Source organism: Strigops habroptila, chromosome 1 (genome assembly GCF_004027225.2).
Source record: "Strigops habroptila isolate Jane chromosome 1, bStrHab1.2.pri, whole genome shotgun sequence".
NCBI classification, from domain to species: domain Eukaryota; kingdom Metazoa; phylum Chordata; class Aves; order Psittaciformes; family Psittacidae; genus Strigops; species Strigops habroptila.
The window spans coordinates 233,712-251,933 of NC_044277.2; the positions used below are offsets into that span (position 1 = coordinate 233,712).

Below are 18,222 nucleotides of genomic sequence, written 5' to 3' on the forward strand. Positions count from 1 at the left end.
GTGCCAGCGCCTCAGCACCCTCTGGAGACGAGGAACAATTCCTTCCCCAAATGGTGCTCAGGCATTGGAACAGGCTGCCCAGAGCAGTGCTGGAGTCACTGTCCCTGGAAGCCTTCACACACCGCATAGACGAGGCCCTTGGTGCCATGGGTTAGTGGTGGCCTTGGCAGCGCTGGGAACGGTTGGACTGGGTCATCTTGAAGCTCTTTTCCACCCCAGGTGGTTCTATGTTTCCTAGTGCAAGGGCTGGCGGAACAGCCTGGCACGGGTGGTCTCACAGGGTGTTACTGCTCCTCTGAAACAGGGCCCCCAAAGACATCACATCTCAAGGTGCCAGTTCTGCTTCAAAGGGAAAATGCTCTCGGTAAGGATGGAGATTTGTGCCCTTATGCCTTGCATTTAACTGGTTAAATTGTCAGGAGAGTGCTGTGTCCAAAGGAATCTACAGACCCTGAATGCTCCTGTATAAAGGATTCCAAAAGTTCAGGCAAATAAAGCTTACCAAAAGCAGATAAAACATGACTTAGTGTCACATTATCCTTATGGTGAGAAAGTCTTGCACTGCAAAAGTTCTTTTCATCTGGGAGATAAAGGTACAGTATCTGGATTGGAACATAAAGCTGTCCCTTATTTCAATCCTCAATATAAGTGAGAGCAGTTAACCCCTAGGAAACCTTGTTATGGAGAGACAGTGAATTCCTACATTGTAGAATCTTTCAAATAAGACTGGCCCTCAGGTGAGCACAGCACAACTCTCCTCTCTGGGCAGCAGTTACAACCCTCATGAACTGCTCAGCCTCGACTCTGGGTGTTTGGGGGCACAGCTCCTTTCCTGTCTGACCGGAATCGTGTCTGACTGGCAGGTGTGCGGGCAGGATTCCCCGTCCTGGTGCCATGTTTGCTGGACACCAAACTGCCGGCAAGACAGCGCCGTGCCGTGCGGCAAAGGCCAGTGGCATCAGGGCTGCACCAGGGAAAACCGTGCCAGAGGCTTGAGGGGACTGATCCTTCCTCTGCTCAGCACCAGGGAGGCACATCTGGAGTGTTGGATCCAGTGCTGGGCTCCCCTGGACAAGACAGACATGGGCTTACTGGAGAGAGTGCACTGAAGGGCCACCAAGATGCTGAAGGGATTGGAGCAATCCTTCCAGTGCCTAAAGGGGGCCTAAAGGGAAGATGGAGAGGGGCTTTGGACAAGGGCCTGTAGGGATGGGGAGTAATGGCTTCCAACTGGAAGAGGGAAGAGTTGGATGAGATATTGGCAGAAGCTCTTCCCTGTGAGGGTGGTGGGACACTGGCACAGGGTGCCCAGAGAAGCTGTGGCTGCCCCATCCCTGGCAGTGTTCAAGGCCAGGTTGGACACAGGGGCTTGGAGCAACCTGCTCTAGTGGAAGGCGTCCCTGCCTGTGACAGAGGGTTGGAGCTGGAGGAGCTTTAAGATCCCTTCCAACACAAACCACTCCATGATTCTATGAATCTAAATCCAACTAATCCAGTCAGGTGGATGACCCCACTTGCAGCACTGTGTGCAGTTCTGGTGTCCTCAATGTAAGAAGGACATGGAGCTGTTGGAGCAAGCCCAGAGGAGACCACAAGGATGATTAGGGGCTGGAGCACCTCCCATATGAAGACAGGCTGAGAACATTGGGGCTATTCAGCCTGGAGAAGAGAAGCTGCGTGGAGACCTCAGAGCAGCTTCCAGTGTCTGAGGGGTGCTACAGGGATGCCACAGAGGGGCCTTCATCAGGGACTGTAGAGACAGAACAAGGGGTGATGGGTTCAAACTGAAACAGGGGAAGTTCAGGTTAGGTATAAGGAAGAAGTTCTTTACTGTGAGGGTGCTGAGGCGCTGGCACAGGTTGCCCAAGGAAGTGGTAAATGCCCATCCCTGGCAGTGTTCAAGGCCAGGCTGGACAGAGCCTTGGGTGACACGGTCTAGGATGAGGCGTCCCTGTCCATGGGAGGGGGTTGGAACTGGATGATCTTAAGGTCCTTTCCAACCCAAACCATTCCATACTTCCATGAAGGTGCTAATGAAAAGCCAGTTGGCTCATCAGGGAGATGAAGCAGTTGGTATGTGAAGGAATGTCTCTGTTTCTGAGGCAAGTACAAACTTGCTCTGGAGGAGGACTTCTGAATCAGGCAGCTCCATGATGTCTCTCCACTGAATTCCTGCTCTCCCAACCTGCCGGCCTGTGGGGATGAGTCTGCTGAGCTCAGGGAACCATTTCCCACCGTAATGCTGAGAGTGACTAAGGAATGACGGAGCCATTGGCTGATGGAGAGCTCTGATGAGCTGCTTTGAGGCTTTATTGATTTGTCAGCTTGTGATGGCAGTGCAGCGCAGCGCAGCACGAGTCGGCAGCTCAGCATCATGTCCTGGCATGGCAGAACCAGCCCACAGAGCTGGTGCCACACCACAAAGCGTGGGCAGCGTAGCACAGGGCAGACCCGGCACGGGCACAGCACCAGCATGGGCACAGCACCAGCATGGGTACAGCACTGGCACAGCACCAGCATGGGCACAACACCAGCAAGGGTACAGCACTAGCATGGGCACAGCACTGGCACAGCACCAGCATGGGCACAGCACTGGCACAGCCACAGCACTGGCACGGGCACGACACCAGCACGGGCACAACACCCGCAGGGGTACAGCACTGGCATGGGCACAGCACCGGCATGGCCACAGCACCAGCACAGGACAGCACCAGCACAGGTGCAGCACTGGCACGGGCACAGCACCGGCATGGCCACAGCACCGGCACAGGTACAGCACCCACAGGAAACCAGGATAGAGCTGGTTTCACACAGCACAGCGTGAGCAGCATGGAGCAATGGAGCAGCACTGCATGGCTTTTGCAACACAAATCAACAACTGAACCCCGTGTGTGCAGCACCTGAGGTGGTTGCCCTTTTCTCCAGGCCAATGACTGAAGTTCCAACCACCACAGGAGAAACAGGGAAGGAAGAGCCATCAGGGGTTTTCCCCTTAAGGTGCCATGTGATTTTGGAAGGCCATAAGACAAACTGGGGAATGACAGTGGTTCTATTCAGCACCAGTGAGGCCTCTGCTGATCCAACCAGTGGGTCTGGATTTCTGGACCACCTTCTCATGCCAGCTCAAGTCCAGCTCACAAAGTCCTCTCTTTGGCTTACACCAAGGTCTGCAATTCTAGTGACAAGGCATCACAGTGCTGGGGAAGCCTGAATAAACTGGGAGAAGCTGGGTATAAAGAATGGAATGCGGCAGATGGGAAACTGCACCTGAGCTTTCCAAGTCTGTCCCTCTCCTCCCTTTTCCAAGTACTCCCAGCCAGCAAAGAGGAAGAAAATAGCTTTGAGACCTGCAGTGACAAAAGCTTATCATTCCCAGAGGGCAATGGATCACTTTGGGGGATTCTCGCAGCAGTTTTACATCGGAAGGGGGCTCCCCCACCTCACTACTCCCTTTGGCTTCGCTGCTTCAGGAGCGGGGACCAGGCCATGATTCCTGCTTGGTCCCGAGCTCTCATGATGCACAGGTGACTTGGTGTGTGCTGGTGACTCCTCCACTGGCTGTTGTCACAGGCAGCTCAGGCGCACACCCCGGGGACTGCAGTGGCCCCGCTGGGGCAGGACCCTGCAACCCCCACCCGAGTCCATCCTGGTGGCCGGGGGCCCCGCGCTGCCCTACTGCAGGGGCCCCTCACAGCGGAGGAGAGCGGTACTTGTGGAAGGCATTTTCCAGGAAGTTTGCCAGCTTCTCACAGTCGTCCTAAAGGAAACGAAACCCCATGTCAGCAGATCCATGTGCATTGGCTACACTGGACATCTTCCTGACATGATTCCATCCCGAGCCGCCAGCTACACATCCAAGTCTTGCTATGGGAAGAGAACAGCTTGGAAGCACATCTGAAACATACTGCTAAGCATTATTATTAGCCTGGAGAAGAGAAGCTGCATGGAGACCTCAGAGCATCTTCCAGTGTCTAAGGGGGGCTACAGGGATGCCACAGAGGGACTCTTCATCAGGGACTGTGTGAAAGGACAAGGGGTGATGGGTTCAAACTGAAACAGGGGAAGTTCAGGTTAGATATAAGGAAGAAGTTCTTTACTGTGAGGATGGGGAGGTCCGGCACAGGTTGTCCAAAGAAGTGGTAAATGCCCATCCCTGGCACTGTTCAAGGCCAGGTTGGACAGAGCCTTGGGTGACACGGTCTAGTGTGAGGCATCCCTACCTATGGCAGGGGGGTTGGAACTGGATGATCTTAAGGTCCATTCCAACCCAAACCATTCTGTGATTATCCTGTTTACTGGGTAACATCAAATGGCCAACCAAGAATGGAGCCTTTCTGTGTGAGGTGCAAGAGAAAGGCACAGGACCAGAGAGTTCTCTGGAGCTTCAGAAGGAACAGAACAGCTCCAGCTTCTTTTGTTTAGTTCAGTTTAACTAACCACTGGAGCATCTAACGTTATTTTCTATGATCATCTGGTTTGTAATATCCTCACTGCCAACAGACATACAAACTAATGCCACTTGTTGTTGGGCTGGCAACTACTTTGCCCAGAAATCTCTTCCCTGCTTCCCTCAGGTGGCTTCTGACATATCAGAATGTTCATTTGTTGAGAAAGGAATTCCTGAGATACAGAGTGATGCGTAAAGGATGCGAAACCCCCAACACTCCCCTCATGTCACAGAGGGGCTTGGAATCACCAGGAACAAACCCAACATCCTCACTCAAGTGCCAAATGCAGAAGCAGTTGTTTTCTTGCTGCTCAGAGGCACCTTTTGGCATTGCTGCTGCTAAATCCCTACTGTTTAACATGAGCCGGCAGTGTGCGCTTGCAGCCCAGAAAGCCAACCGTATCCTGGGCTGCATCAAAAGAAGCGTGACCAGCAGGTCGAAGGAGGTGATCCTGCCCCTCTACTCTGCTCTTGTGAGACCTCACTTGGAGTACTGCGTACAGTTCTGGTGTCCTCAACATAAAAAGGACATGGAGCTGTTGGAGCGAGTCCAGAGGAGGGCCACGAGGATGATAAGAGGGCTGGAGCACCTCCCATATGAAGACAGGCTGAGAAAGTTGGGGCTGTTCAGCCTGGAGAAGAGAAGGCTGCGTGGTGACCTCATAGCAGCCTTCCAGTATCTGAAGGGGGTCTACAAGGATGCTGGGGAGGGACTCTTCCTTAGGGACTGTAGTGGTAGGACAAGGGGTAATGGGTTCAAACTTAAACAGAGGAAGTTTAGATTAGATATAAGGAAGAAGTTCTTTACAGTGAGGGTGGTGAAGCACTGGAATGGGTTGCCCAGGGAGGTTGTGGATGCTCCATCCCTGGCGGTGTTCAAGGCCAGGTTGGACAGAGCCTTGGACCACGTGGTTTAGGGCAAGGTGTCCCTGCCCATGGCAGGGGGGTTGGAACTAGATGATCTTAAGGTCCTTTCCAACCCTTACGATTCTATGATTCTATGATTCTGTTTCTTTAGGGAAGAGATTGGACTTTGAAGACAAGATTTGGGAGGCAAAGCTGGTGGCTGCTGTTAGAGCAACCACGGCCGCAGGGAAACCAGAGCCAAGTGCCTCAGGCCAGGAGAAAGCAGCACAATTCCGAGGTAAATAACAAGGTACAAATCAGTTAAAACCATCCAAAGGAAAAGGTACTTTTCCTGCCTGTGGAGCAGGGAGCATGTCAGAGAGGAGAAGGGGTGTTAAAGGGGGTTATCTCATAGGAGAAAGCAAGCAGAAAGTAATTTCCACTTTGGAAATTTGGGTGGACCATTCCAATTTGGGTGGAACGTGGACCTGTGTGAGGTACATTCTGCAGTACCAGGGAGCCCCCCAGAGAAAGCCCCACAGTCTGTCAGTCTGAGCTGCAGCCACCACACTCAGGTGAAGAGAGGAGGAAAGTCCCGATGTGCTTTGTCCAGGTGTGTTCACACACCTCCTCACTCGTGGAAGCTGATCCTTCCGTGTCCAATGGCAGCATCCAGCATGAGGAATTCTCCAGAACTCAGCCTAGAGAGGCCCCAAGTTGTACAAAAATAAAGAGACTTTTCATTCTCTCCATGCTCTGGATGATCCCAATGCCCGGACTGCCCTGAACTCCCTCGGGGAGGCAGAAAGCCCCAAACTGAGCTAAGAACACCAGGATAATTCCCCTGGGAGAATTATTCTGGGAAGTGGCCTCAGCTTCCTTTCCTTGTCTCTCCTCTGGTTCTCACTTTCACAGTCACTGCCAGGCTGGTGTAAATAACCCTGCACCACAGGGACCCTCCAAACAGCAACCTGGAGTTGGGTGTGAGCAAAGCATGGAGTGGGGGGAATGTCAACTCACTGCAAGGGGCTGGTCCCTGCCACTGCTACATGGGGAATGCCTGGAGGAGCAATGGGGGAGCTCTTCCTCCTCCCAGGCATGAAGTGTCCCCCTGGTCTGGGGACTGCAGTAGCATGGTGCATACCTGACAGATGAGGAGTGACATGGATGCTTACCTCGTGGATGAATCCGTAGTGCACCAGCTCCATGGCCAAGTCCTTGGAGTTATCAGCTGCAGAGACAAGGAATGGTGAGAAAATGAATCTCCTAGTTCCTCCTCTATCAGTAAAGTGCCCCAATCTCAACCCGCAGACACCTTCAGGGCACATGCTGTGCACTTGTGGGTGGCTGAGTAACTGCTAAGTAACCCTGGGGCAGTGCACTGGAGCTGAACATGGCTCTGGGCAGGGGTGAGCTCCAGCCCCAGGTCACACAGAGCACACCACCCTTGGCAATGCGTCATTTTGGAGGGGTTTTGGGTTGTTTTGGCTCAGCATGAAGAGGCCACTACCTGTAGGCGGTGAAACAGGAGGGGCTGGTGGAGCAGCAGCTCCCAAGCATTCGTTTCCAAGCACTATTCTTTAGTTTTGCTGTAAGGTAGTCAAAGGAGCCACTCCAACCACATGCTTCCAGAAGGCTCCTGCGTCTTTCAGGCTGGAGCCTGCTGTGCTGGACCTTCTCTGAGGAGAAGCACCTTTCCCAAGAGGAGAGTCCACCTTCTCCTTTGGGAGGTGTGGTGGGCCAACACCAGTGTTAGGAATGAGGGAAGGAGTCACCAGGGCTGCCCCAGGAGTTGCACCCACGTCCCAGGGTGAAGCACACGGTCAAGTGCAGGGTCCCCTCCTGGGTTCCCAACCACTCCTTCACTGTAGAGTGCAGGTTATTACATGGGCCAGAGGCTGTAAGCTCAAGGTCTGAGTGGACAAGAACTGGTACCAGGCAGACACCAGGCTTTAGTCTGCTCTCCCAGCACAAGAAGGAAAGACATGCTGGCTGGAAACACACTCTGTGTCTACCACAACCTGACCAGGGCCACCAGGCAATGCTTCTGCATCCACACATGCAAGCAAACCTACTGGGCAGCAGGTCGTAGCTCAACTGTCGATGCAGCTTGTCCTCCAGGATGAGCAGGAGAGTAAGCTGCAGGAGAGTAAGAAGAGAGAGTTCTTTACTAATACCAGAGGAGAAAGGGGCTGACTCCTCAGCAGCTCTAGAGGCTGCTGCAGCACGGGGCAGGAGGTGCTGGAACTGCCAACACGCTGCATGGCTTTGGAAAGGTTGGTTGAGTGTCTTAGAATCACAGAATAGAATCATAGAATCGTAGAATCGTAAGGGTTGGAAAGGACCTTAAGATCATCTAGTTCCAACCCCCCTGCCATGGGCAGGGACACCTTGCCCTAAACCACGTGGTCCAAGGCTCTGTCCAACCTGGCCTTGAACACCGCCAGGGATGGAGCATCCACAACCTCCCTGGGCAACCCATTCCAGTGCTTCACCACCCTCACTGTAAAGAACTTCTTCCTTATATCTAATCTAAACTTCCCCTGTTTAAGTTTGAACCCATTACCCCTTGTCCTACCACTACAGTCCCTAAGGAAGAGTCCCTCCCCAGCATCCTTGTAGACCCCCTTCAGATACTGGAAGGCTGCTATGAGGTCTCCACGCAGCCTTCTCTTCTCCAGGCTGAACAGCCCCAACTCTCTCAGCCTGTCTTCATACGGGAGGTGCTCCAGCCCTCTTATCATCCTCGTGGCCCTCCTCTGGACTCGCTCCAACAGCTCCATGTCCTTTTTATGTTGAGGACACCAGAACTGTATGCAGTACTCCAAGTGAAGTCTCACAAGAGCAGAGTAGAGGGGCAGGATCACCTCCTTCGACCTGCTGGTCACGCTTCTTTTGATGCAGCCCAGGATACGGTTGGCTTTCTGGGCTGCAAGTGCACACTGCCGGCTCATGTTAAGCTTTTCGTCAACCAACACTCCCAAGTCCTTTTCTGCAGGGCTGCTCTGAATCTCTTCTCTGCCCAACCTGTAGCAGTGCCTGGGATTGCCCCGACCCAGGTGTAGGACCTTACACTTGGCTTGGTTAAACTTCATAAGGTTGGCATCGGCCCGCCTCACCAGCGTGTCAAGGTCCCTCTGGATGGCATCCCTTCCCTCCAGCGTATCAACCGAACCACACAGCTTGGTGTCGTCGGCAAACTTGCTGAGGGCGCACTCAATCCCACTGTCCATGTCGCCGACAAAGATGTTGAACAGGACCGGTCCCAACACCGATCCCTGAGGGACACCACTCGTTACAGGTTTCCAACTGGACATCGAGCCATTTAACACAACTCTCTGCGTGCGGCCATCGAGCCAGTTTTTTTATCCACCAAGTGGTCCATCTATCAAATTGATGTCTCTCCAATTTAGAGACAAGGATATCATGCGGGACAGTGTCGAACGCTTTGCACAAGTCCAGGTAGATGACGTCAACTGCTCTGCCCCTGTCCATCAGTTCCGTGGCTCCATCATAGAAGGCCACCAAATTGGTCAGGCAGGATTTCCCCTTAGTGAAGCCATGTTGGCTGTCACCAACCACCTCGTTGTTTTTCATGTGCCTTAGCATGTTTTCCAGGAGAAACTGTTCCAAGATTTTGCCAGGCACAGAGGTGAGACTGACTGGTCTGTAGTTCCCCGGGTCTTCCACCTTCCCCTTCTTGAAAATGGGGGTTATATTACCCTTCTTCCAGTCATCGGGAACTTCACCTGACTGCCAGGATTTTTCGAATATGATGGACAGTGGTTTAGCAACTTCATCCGCCAGCTCCTTCAGGACCCGTGGATGGATTTCATCAGGTCCCATGGACTTGTGCACATTCAGGTTCTTAAGATGGTTTCGAACCTGATCCTCTCCTACAGTGGGCCTAAGGTCTTCATTCTCACAGTCCCTGCATTTGCTTTCCAAGACTTTCGTGGTGTGGTCAGAGCATTTGCTGGTGAAGACTGAGGCAAAGAAGCCATTAAGAACCTCAGCCTTCTCCAAATCCATGGTAGCCAGTTCTCCTGATAGCTTCTGGAGAGGGCCCACATTGTCCCTAGTCTGTCTTTTATTTGCTACATATCTATAGAACCCTTTCCTGTTATCTTTTACATTCCTTGCCAAACTTAATTCTAGCTGGGCCTTAGCTTTCCTAACCTGGTCCCTAGCTTCTCGGGCAATGCTCCTATATTCTTCCCAGGCCACCTGTCCTCGCTTCCACCTTCTATAAGCTTCTTTTTTCCCTCTAAGTTTCCTCAGCAGCTCCTTGTCCATCCATGGAGGTCTCCTGGCCCTCCTGCTGCACTTTCTTCTAGTCGGGATGCAACACTCTTGAGCACGTAGCAGGTGAACGTTCTCTCAGCAGTTACAGCCCATCTGCCAGGGCTGAACTAGAAAGCAGCAGAGTTAAAAGGTGTCCAGGCACAGATGTCACGGCCCCCCCGTCCTGCAGCCAGAGAGAGCTGGTCACTGTGGCCTTCTTCAGGCTTCTTTTATTATAAAGGGACAGGAATAACTCGTGTGGGTGCTGCAGTGAACTGGCTGAGACCAAACCTTCCCCTCCCAGATGCCAGAGGTGGGTGCAGAGAGCAGCAGCTCTTGCCTCAGGGCTTCATCTGGAATTAGAGCTGAATACTTACATGCCACTGGGTCTTGTCTTCATTCAGCTCCATGTTACATTGCATTTGCACCACCTACGAGAGGCCAAAATCAACATCAGCTTGGACACAGATACTCAGCCTGCCCAGACCTGCTTCTCTTCTGCTCTCCCAGCATGACTTGCACATTCCTCCTGTAACCCTTCAATTCCAGCTGCCAGCCTGAGCTTCCGCTGCTGCCCACACTCCTCCATGCAGGTGGAGCAGCTGAGGGTTGATATAGTCCAGGATCAGCCACAAGCCATGGCCTCGGCTGACAGAGGTGGGTGGGAGCCTGTGCAAGCTCTGGGGAGACTTTACCACAAGGAATTCTGCTTCCCTCCAAAGCTCTGCCCACACTCTTGGTTATGGTTTAAAATTGCCCTTGCTCGTGTCCTTATGGAGATGCCCAAAGCAAACCCAAAATATTGAATATTATTAAAATGAATTTGGGTTTTCTCTGGGAAGCCCCACATTGCATCTTATTTATATCAGCTTCAAGCTCCTGCAAAGGAACGGGGCCAGCTTCAAGCTGGAGCAACTTCAAGTTCCCATGCAAATGGCTCACACCAGAAGTTGTGTTGTCTGGCAAAGGAAGGCCAGAGAGAGCATGGAATTGGTGAGCCCAAAAAGCCAGGAATCAACAGCCCTGTTTCACACAGAGTTTAACAGGGTTTCATTTAGAATCCTCCAGGAGTTACACACTTACTCCTTCCTCTGGCCCAGTGCCCCCCTACTGCAGCTCCTCCCCATGACAAACAGCCCTGGGCATTAGCTCCCAGTCAGGAATCTCACTATCCTCTGACCATCTCCAGGCTGTCTGGTGTCCAGGAAGAGCCTGTGCCTAAGGTGGGTGCCCTGTTGCTACAGCAGGCGACACCAGCCTATGTGGCCACAGGCTCATTCATCTACTGAACTACAGTGAAGTGTGCAGCACCTTGCAGACACCACCAAAGAGAAAGCTGGGGACGTTGGGTGCACCACTGCCACCTGCTCTCACCTCTCTTCTGATGCCTGTGATCAAGGAATCATTTAGGTGGGAAGGGACATCTCTAGTCCCAGCTCCTGCTCAAAACAAGACAAACTGAATTCAGACCAGGCGCTTTAGAGCTCTGCCCGGCTGGGGCTTGAAAACCTCCAAGGAGATCCCATAACCTCTCCAAGCCCCTGGTCCACTGAGAAAGAATCCCTTGGATCCCTCCAGCATCCATATTCCAGTGCCTCTCAGGACAGACAGAATCTGCATTAGAGCTGCACCCATTTGGGAAGTGCAGGTTTTCATGACATGGAACCTAAGTGCTCCTGAGGACACCAGACCTGGCCCAAAGCGGGTGAAACCGAGGTGACCATTTGGTCAGACCATGGACTCAAGAACCTTCCTTGGGGCAGGAGGTGAAAAAGCAGCTTGGAACAAGCACAGGGAGGGGAAAAGGCGCTGCAGCAGCTTCATGTTTCCATTTCCCTCACGTGTCTGACTCATCCCCTCAGCACTCACTAAAAATAAGCCCTGAGCAGAGTGAGTGAAGCACAAGCTGAGTGCTCTGAATGCTGATTCTCAGGTGGGGATGAAGAACCCAGCGCTGATGTGCTTCCTGGAGGGAGGCATTGCACGGGATCATGCAGGAACAAGAACCAGGTTTAACCCCACGTAGTGTTTTTAACATGAATTCAATGCAAGAATCAAATCACATCCATATCATCCGTGGTAACACGAAGGCAGTTCCATGGGTGATCAATGAGGAATGACTGGAATTCTACAGGGAAATACCCATATGGGGAATATCAGGTGCCAAATGGGTTTGTAAGGGAGGTGCACCCAGACCAATGAGCTTCTCAGCCCTCAACACAGTTCAGGAGACAGAAGCCACTGCCAGAAGTGCCTGAGCTCTGCCCTGCGAACGGTGCCAACCACTGTGTCTCCCCATACACACCTCAGCAAAGGGCAAGTGCCAAGTCCTGCCGCTGGGAAGGAACATGCCCTGGCGAGGCCACAGGCTGGGATGGCCTGGCTGCAGGAAAGGCTCTGGGGTCATGGTGGGCAGGACGTGAGCTGCAGTGTGCCCCGGCAGCACGGACAGCCACCAGCATCCTGGGGCACAGCCAGGATGCTGAGGGAAATAATCACTCCCCTACTCAGCACTTGCTAAATTCCATCAGGGACTGCATCCGATTCTGGGCCTCCAGAACAAGAAGCACATTGACAACAAGCTCAAGTTCAATGGAGGGCCATCACAATGATCCTGAGCTGGAGTGCTGCCTTCTGAGAGGAGGCTGAGGGCACTGGGCTTGTTCCGCCTCTGGAAGGGAAGGTGTCAGGGGGTGAACCTGCAGCATGCCCCTACCCACGAGGGGTTACACTGCAGTGCTGAACTGCTCAGTGATGGGTTACACCGTGGTGCTGGACAGCTTCACTCCTGCTCAGCACCCTCCCAGGTTTGGGCTGGGATGGAGTTCATTCTCTTCGCAGTAGCTAGGATAGGGCTGTGTTTCGGAACTGTGCTGGAAACAGGGATGTTTTCCTTATTGCTGAGCAGAGCTTACAGAGGGCCAAGGCCTTTTCTGCCTCTCAACCCCTCAGTGAGCAGGCTGGGGGTGCACAAGGAGTTGGAGGGGACACAGCTGACCCTGACTGACCCTAGGGATGTCCCAGACTATGGGACATCATGCTCAGCATGGAACACTGTGAGAAGGAAGGGGAGTGTTTGGGGTGATAGCGTTTGTGTCACTGTGACACGTGGCGGAGCCCGGTTGCCCGGGGGTGGCTAAACTGCTTGATGGGAAGTGCTGAATGAATTCCTTGTTTTCCTTTGCTCATGCGGCAGCTCCTGCTCTGCCCATTGAACTGTCCTGATCCCAGCCCATGACTGTCTCACTTTTCCAGTTCTCTTCCCCAGTTCCAATACGGGGTGAGGGAGCAGCTGCCTGGGCCCAGTCACCGCCTGGGTTAAACCAGGACACGTTGTGCTGGTCCTTCCCTGCCGGGCTCCCCCCTGCTCCCGTCGGTCACTTCCAGTGACCAAAGCACAGAGCACCCTGTGCCATGGGGCTTCTGGGGAGGAGGGGAGGCAGAGCAAAGAACTGGAGGCAATGGGGCTGCTCCAGAAGGGCTCGAGTGAAATGGACCTCGCTGGCTCCAGCCAAAGGGATGTCACAGTCCCGGGCAGCTGGAACAAGAACAGCTCTACAGCTCTCATCCGGCTGGAGTTCAGTGTGTGGCTAAAGGGAGATGTTCCTGCCCTAGGCTCAGGAGTGGAGACTGTCCACCTCATCCCAGTGGAGAATCCATCCCCATCTGAATCTGACCTTACCTTCCTGGTCTCCACATCAAAGGGCTCTGGGGTGGGAGTCTTGGCTTTCTGAGGGTCCTCCTGGGGCTGGGAGAGGGCACGCGGGAGGGCATGGGGTCTGGAAACAGCGAAGTTCATCAGGGGGTAAATCCCATTCCTGGTGCAGACACAGAGGGAGAACAGAACTGAGCCCTGGCAAAGGTGAGCTGTGGAATGCCATGGCCCAGAGCAGGGATCTGCACCCATGGAGTGGCAGAGCTGGCAGGGAGCAGGGCACGGAGCTCCCCTCACCCTGTGCTGCAGCCCAAATCTGCTCAATCCCAGGGGAAGCACAGAGGGGATCACCATGACCAAGCACTGCTGGGCTGATGGGATGGACCCAGACCCTGGCTCTGTGCTGCCCAGGGAGCTGTGGGCACGGAGCTGCTGAGGATCAGAGGTGGGCAGACACAGGCCAGGCACCCAGCAGCACCTTCAACCCACCTGACATCCTCTAGGAACTTGTCGAGTTCAAGGAAGGAAACCTCTGAGTACCTGGGAGGGAAAGAGGACGGGAGTTGACGGGGGAGGCAGGAGACAAGAGCAGTGGGAAGGACTCCTGTGCCATCACACCAGCACCACCAGCACCACCAGCACCACCAGCACCACCAGTCCCAGGTTCACGCCATGGCTGCTCTGCCACCTCCCCTCCTCACCTCCACTGTGCTCCAGGCCGACCCTCTCTCCGTATCTCTGCCATCACCATGTTCAGGTCCAGGTCCTTTATCTTCTCCTCCACCACGTTCTCTGGCATCAGGTCTAGGGCAAAGGCAGCAAGGGGCTGTCAGATGGGGGGTCCCAGGGCTGCTCTGTGGGGCAGGGAGGGCCTGTGCTCACTCACACTGGTTGTTGATGAAGCAATGAGCTGCCAGCAGCTTGAGGGAATGGACCTCAAAGAGCACCCGGTGGAAGAGCAGGTTATTTGCTGTTGGTCGCTTGTCTGGGTTGAGGGTCAAGCACGACAGGATGAACTCCTGCAGGTCACAGCAAAGGCATAAACTGAGGCAAACCAGGACATTCCCACTGCTGCCAGCACCAGCTCCGGCTCACACTCGGGTTTCTCGGGAAGCAGAATGGGGCAAATCCTGCCCCTCCTGCAAGCTCCAGACTGGGGCCTGCCCTGAGCTGGCCAGGGCTACTTGGGAGAGACACAGAGACCAAAGAATGGCCAGAAGAAGGATGACAGGATGGGAACCAGCACAACCTGACCCCCACACACACACAGCCTGACCCACACACAGGCACTCAGTGCCTGACATTCCAGATACCAGCCAAGGGGACATTCACCCGCAGGAGGGATCTCTGACCCACAGGCAGGTCCCTGAGGCTCAGCCTCTGCACTCACCCGCATGTTGGGATCATCAAGGGAATGCCGTGCCCGCATGATGGCCTCCTCCGAGACCCGCGTGTCCCCGTTGGTCTGGATCTCCAGCACGGCCATCTGAGGAGGGAGCAAGTGCAGCCACATCTGCCTGTGGCCAAGCCCTGGGACAGTCCTGGAGAGCTTCCCAAAGGGACACCCCCTGGCTGGTGGCAGCTCTGGAGCTCCTCACAGGACACAGCCCTGCCAGGCTCTGGATCTACTGGGCTCCCCAGCGCACCCTGGACACTGTGTCCCTGCTCACAGGTACCCGGCTGCTCCCTGGCACTGGGCAGAGTGGGGACAACGCAGACCCACGCAGCACCAACACCCCACAGCCTGCCCGGGCAAGCTGTGCTGGTGGTGTCTTGCAGCCAGCTCTGGGGATCCAAACACCAGTGGGACGTGGAGCTGCTGGAGCAAGTCCAGAGGAGGCCACAGAGCTGCTGCGAGGGCTGGAGCAGCTCTGCTCTGGAGCCAGGCTGAGAGAGCTGGGCTGGGGCAGCCTGGAGAAGAGAAGGCTCCTGAAGGGGAGACCTTAGAGCAGCTCCAGGGCCTAAAGGGGCTCCAGGAAACCTGGAGAGGGGCTTTGGACAAGGGATGCAGGGACAGGACAAGGGAAATGGCTTTAACCTGCCAGAGAAGAGGCTGAGATGAGCTCTTAGGCAGAAGCTCTTCCCTGTGAGGGTGCTGAGGTGCTGGCACAGGGTGCCCAGGGAAGCTGTGGCTGCCCCATCCCTGGCAGTGTTCAAGGCCAGGTTGGACACAGGGGCTTGGAGCAACCTGCTCTAGTGGAAGGTGTCCCTGTCTGTGGCAGGGGGCTGGAGCTGGATAAGCTTTAAGTTTCCTCCAACCCAAATCACTCCATGGTTCTATGGAGCTGCATGGCCTGTCCCTGCCCCTTCCCAGGGCTGTCACAGCCTGAGGAGGAAGAGGAGGCACCAGCCGAGCCTAGCAGAGCTCAGCCCGTGCTGCACCCGGGGCGGGGGGGGCATGGCCACAGAACATGTTCTGCTGACCCCAGCAGTGATGTCTCCACTGCTGCCAGGAGTCCCCAGCTCACACTGAGATTTGAGACTCCTAGGGAAGCTCCAGACCACCTCACTCCTGGCCTGTAAGCCAGGCACAGCATGTCCTGCTCCATACCTCCAGTGCACACATCCCAAAGGAGAAGATGTCCACAGCCGTCCCGTCCGTCTTTTCTGCAGAACCAAGGCAGAACCACGTCAGGCCAGAGCTTTGGGACACCCAGACCCTGCATCCAGACCCCACATCCTGACCCCACACCCAGACCCAAACCCAGAACCGCACCCAGACCCTGCACCATGACCCTGCACTCAGACCCAGACCCACACCCAGACCCAGACCCTGCAGCCAGACCCAGACCCTGCACCCAGACCCTACACCCAGAGCCTGCATCCAGACCCCGCACCCAGACCGAGACCCACACTCACGGCCGTATTCCGGCGGGAAGAAGTGGAGGTTGCGCAGCTCCTCCCTCTCGATCCTGATGGGGCTCCGCAGGTCGTCCGGGAGAGCTGCTCAGGGAGGAGAAACCTTGAGCACCTGCCCCCCGCTATGGGGGCTCCGCAGGGCTGCAGGCACAAGGGGTGCTCAGGGCACCAGGGGTGGAGTCCTGTTGTGCTCCCAGAATTGCTGAATCATCAGGGCTGGAAGGGCCTCTGGAGCTCCTCCATCCACCTCCTGCCCAGGCAGGGCCACCCAGAGCAGGGCACACAGGAATGGGTCCATGGTGGCTCTGGGATGGCTCCAGACCCCCCACCCCCTGGGCAGCCTGTCCCAGGGCTCAGCCACCCTCAGCCTCAACAAGTTCTTGCTCCTGTTGAGGTGAAGCTTCTCGTGGGCCAGTTTCTGGCCATTGCTCCTCGTCCTGTTGCTGGCACCACTGAGAAGAGTCTGGCCTCATCCTCCTGCACCCACCTTGAAGACACTGCTCTGCACTGTCTCCCAGGCTCCTCCCAGGCTGCTCTACTCTAGGCTCAACAGGTACAGCTCCTGCAGCCTCTCCTCACCAGAGAGATGCTCCAGAGCCCTGAGCATCCTTGTGTCCCTCCACTGGACCCTCGCCAGCAGCTCCTCGTCTTTCTTGTGCTGAGGAGCCCAGAACTGGCCGCTGCTCCTGCCCATGCAGACCACGCTGGGACACTCGCTCCTCAGGAGACCCCTCTGCTCCCAGGGCAATTCCCCAAGGGACAAATGTACCCCCTGCCTGCAGAGCCCACGGGAGGAAGATGGACCCACGGATGGGACCGATGTGCTGGAGAGGTGACAGAGCAACACTCACCATTGGCAAACACCCTGTGCCAGACTGGGGTCCGCGCCGATCCCGAAGCAGATGGGTGGATGAGGCACGGAGCAGAGAACACAAAGAGAAGAGAAGGTAACTCCAAGCTTCGCATGGGTGATGCTCCAAGGAGCCCTGCAGCTCTCACCTCCTTTGCCCTCCCGGAACCCCCCCAGCACACCACCTGCATGTCTCCCTGCATCCTGCATCCCGCATCCTGCATCCCACATCCCGCATCCTGCATCCCACGTCCCGCATCCCACAGCTTCCTCCTGCCTACTCTCCCCCTTCTCAGCACCCAGAGCCACAGTAATGTCCCACCTGAGCCGATCTTTATGAGGCCATTGTGCTGGATGAAGATGGTGTCACTGGTGAGGTTGCCATGGATGATGGGTGGATCACAGGAGTGCAGGAAGCTGGGAAGCACAGAGCTGCCCTCAGCACACGGCCAGTGCCCAGCCCAGTGGGAAGCAGGACACTGGCAATGGCAAAGCTTACCTGAGAGCAGACAGGATCTGAGTGCACCAGCGCTTCCAGGCCTAGAGCAGAGATCAGAGCCCTCCATCAGACCAGATGCCCATCGGAGTGCGGGAGCCAGAGCAGGACATTCCCACCTGCCTACCAGAGGCTGGGGAGATGTGCCCTGCACCAGCCCTGAGAAGACTGGTACCAAAGAAGAGCCACACGACAACAGTCTCTTTCCCAAACCCTGCTCAAAGAGCACCATCAAAGCTGAGAGCCCATCCCCAGCACAGAGCTCCCCTGAACCACCAAACCCTGGTGGGAGAACGGACACAGGAGGCAAAGCCCGTTGTGGTTGTGGGGTCCATGCACGCAGCTGCAGTGGTGCCTGACGGCACTGGTGTGAGACTGAGCCCAAACTTCATGGCAGGGCTTGCGAGGGCCTCCCAGATGGTCCCAGCTTCTGAGCTGAGACCTGCCTGAACCCACTGTCAGACCCACACTGGATGGGTTTGCTGGTGAAACTGGTCCCTTCAACCCAAGCAGTAACTCAGCCACACGCCCATTGTCCCTCACTGAGGGTGGTGGAGATGCTGGCCCCAAAAAGCACGATGCAGCCTCAGGAGCATCAGCATCACTGCAGTAGCTTCCAGCAGGTTCCCACCCTCGGGGTCAGATCCTGGCAGCAGGATCCAGTTCTGGGCTGCCCTGGGGAAGTTCTGCTCTTCTTCCAGCCCTCACCAAGATGCCACCTCCTTCCAGCAGAGTCCCTGGGTAACTCAGGGAGCACTATTTACACTTGCTCTGCCTTACAAGAG

At 55.3% G+C, this 18,222-nt stretch overlaps 1 protein-coding gene across 3 annotated transcripts in view; it reads right to left on the minus strand.

The window, feature by feature from the left end:
* Nucleotides 1-3,635: 3,635 nt before the first annotated feature.
* The window catches only part of NRBP2 (nuclear receptor binding protein 2), a 28,334-nt gene continuing 13,747 nt past the window's right edge, over nucleotides 3,636-18,222 (minus strand). Inside the window, exons 5-18 of one of the 3 annotated variants that reach the window (XM_030486972.1) lie at nucleotides 17,441-17,481; nucleotides 17,264-17,358; nucleotides 16,943-16,966; nucleotides 16,092-16,175; nucleotides 15,784-15,839; nucleotides 14,623-14,718; nucleotides 14,119-14,251; nucleotides 13,934-14,036; nucleotides 13,722-13,772; nucleotides 13,260-13,395; nucleotides 9,955-10,008; nucleotides 7,369-7,432; nucleotides 6,469-6,524; nucleotides 3,636-3,757 (exon numbers count right to left, since the gene is read on the minus strand). In XM_030486972.1, coding sequence (XP_030342832.1) covers nucleotides 3,689-3,757; nucleotides 6,469-6,524; nucleotides 7,369-7,432; nucleotides 9,955-10,008; nucleotides 13,260-13,395; nucleotides 13,722-13,772; nucleotides 13,934-14,036; nucleotides 14,119-14,251; nucleotides 14,623-14,718; nucleotides 15,784-15,839; nucleotides 16,092-16,175; nucleotides 16,943-16,966; nucleotides 17,264-17,358; nucleotides 17,441-17,481 — 1,062 coding nt within the window. In that variant the 3' untranslated portion in view covers nucleotides 3,636-3,688. The remainder of the gene's footprint in view (nucleotides 3,758-6,468; nucleotides 6,525-7,368; nucleotides 7,433-9,954; nucleotides 10,009-13,259; nucleotides 13,396-13,721; nucleotides 13,773-13,933; nucleotides 14,037-14,118; nucleotides 14,252-14,622; nucleotides 14,719-15,783; nucleotides 15,840-16,091; nucleotides 16,176-16,942; nucleotides 16,967-17,263; nucleotides 17,359-17,440; nucleotides 17,482-18,222) is intronic. The other 2 variants (XM_030486980.1, XM_030486991.1) reach the window with 2 other exon arrangements.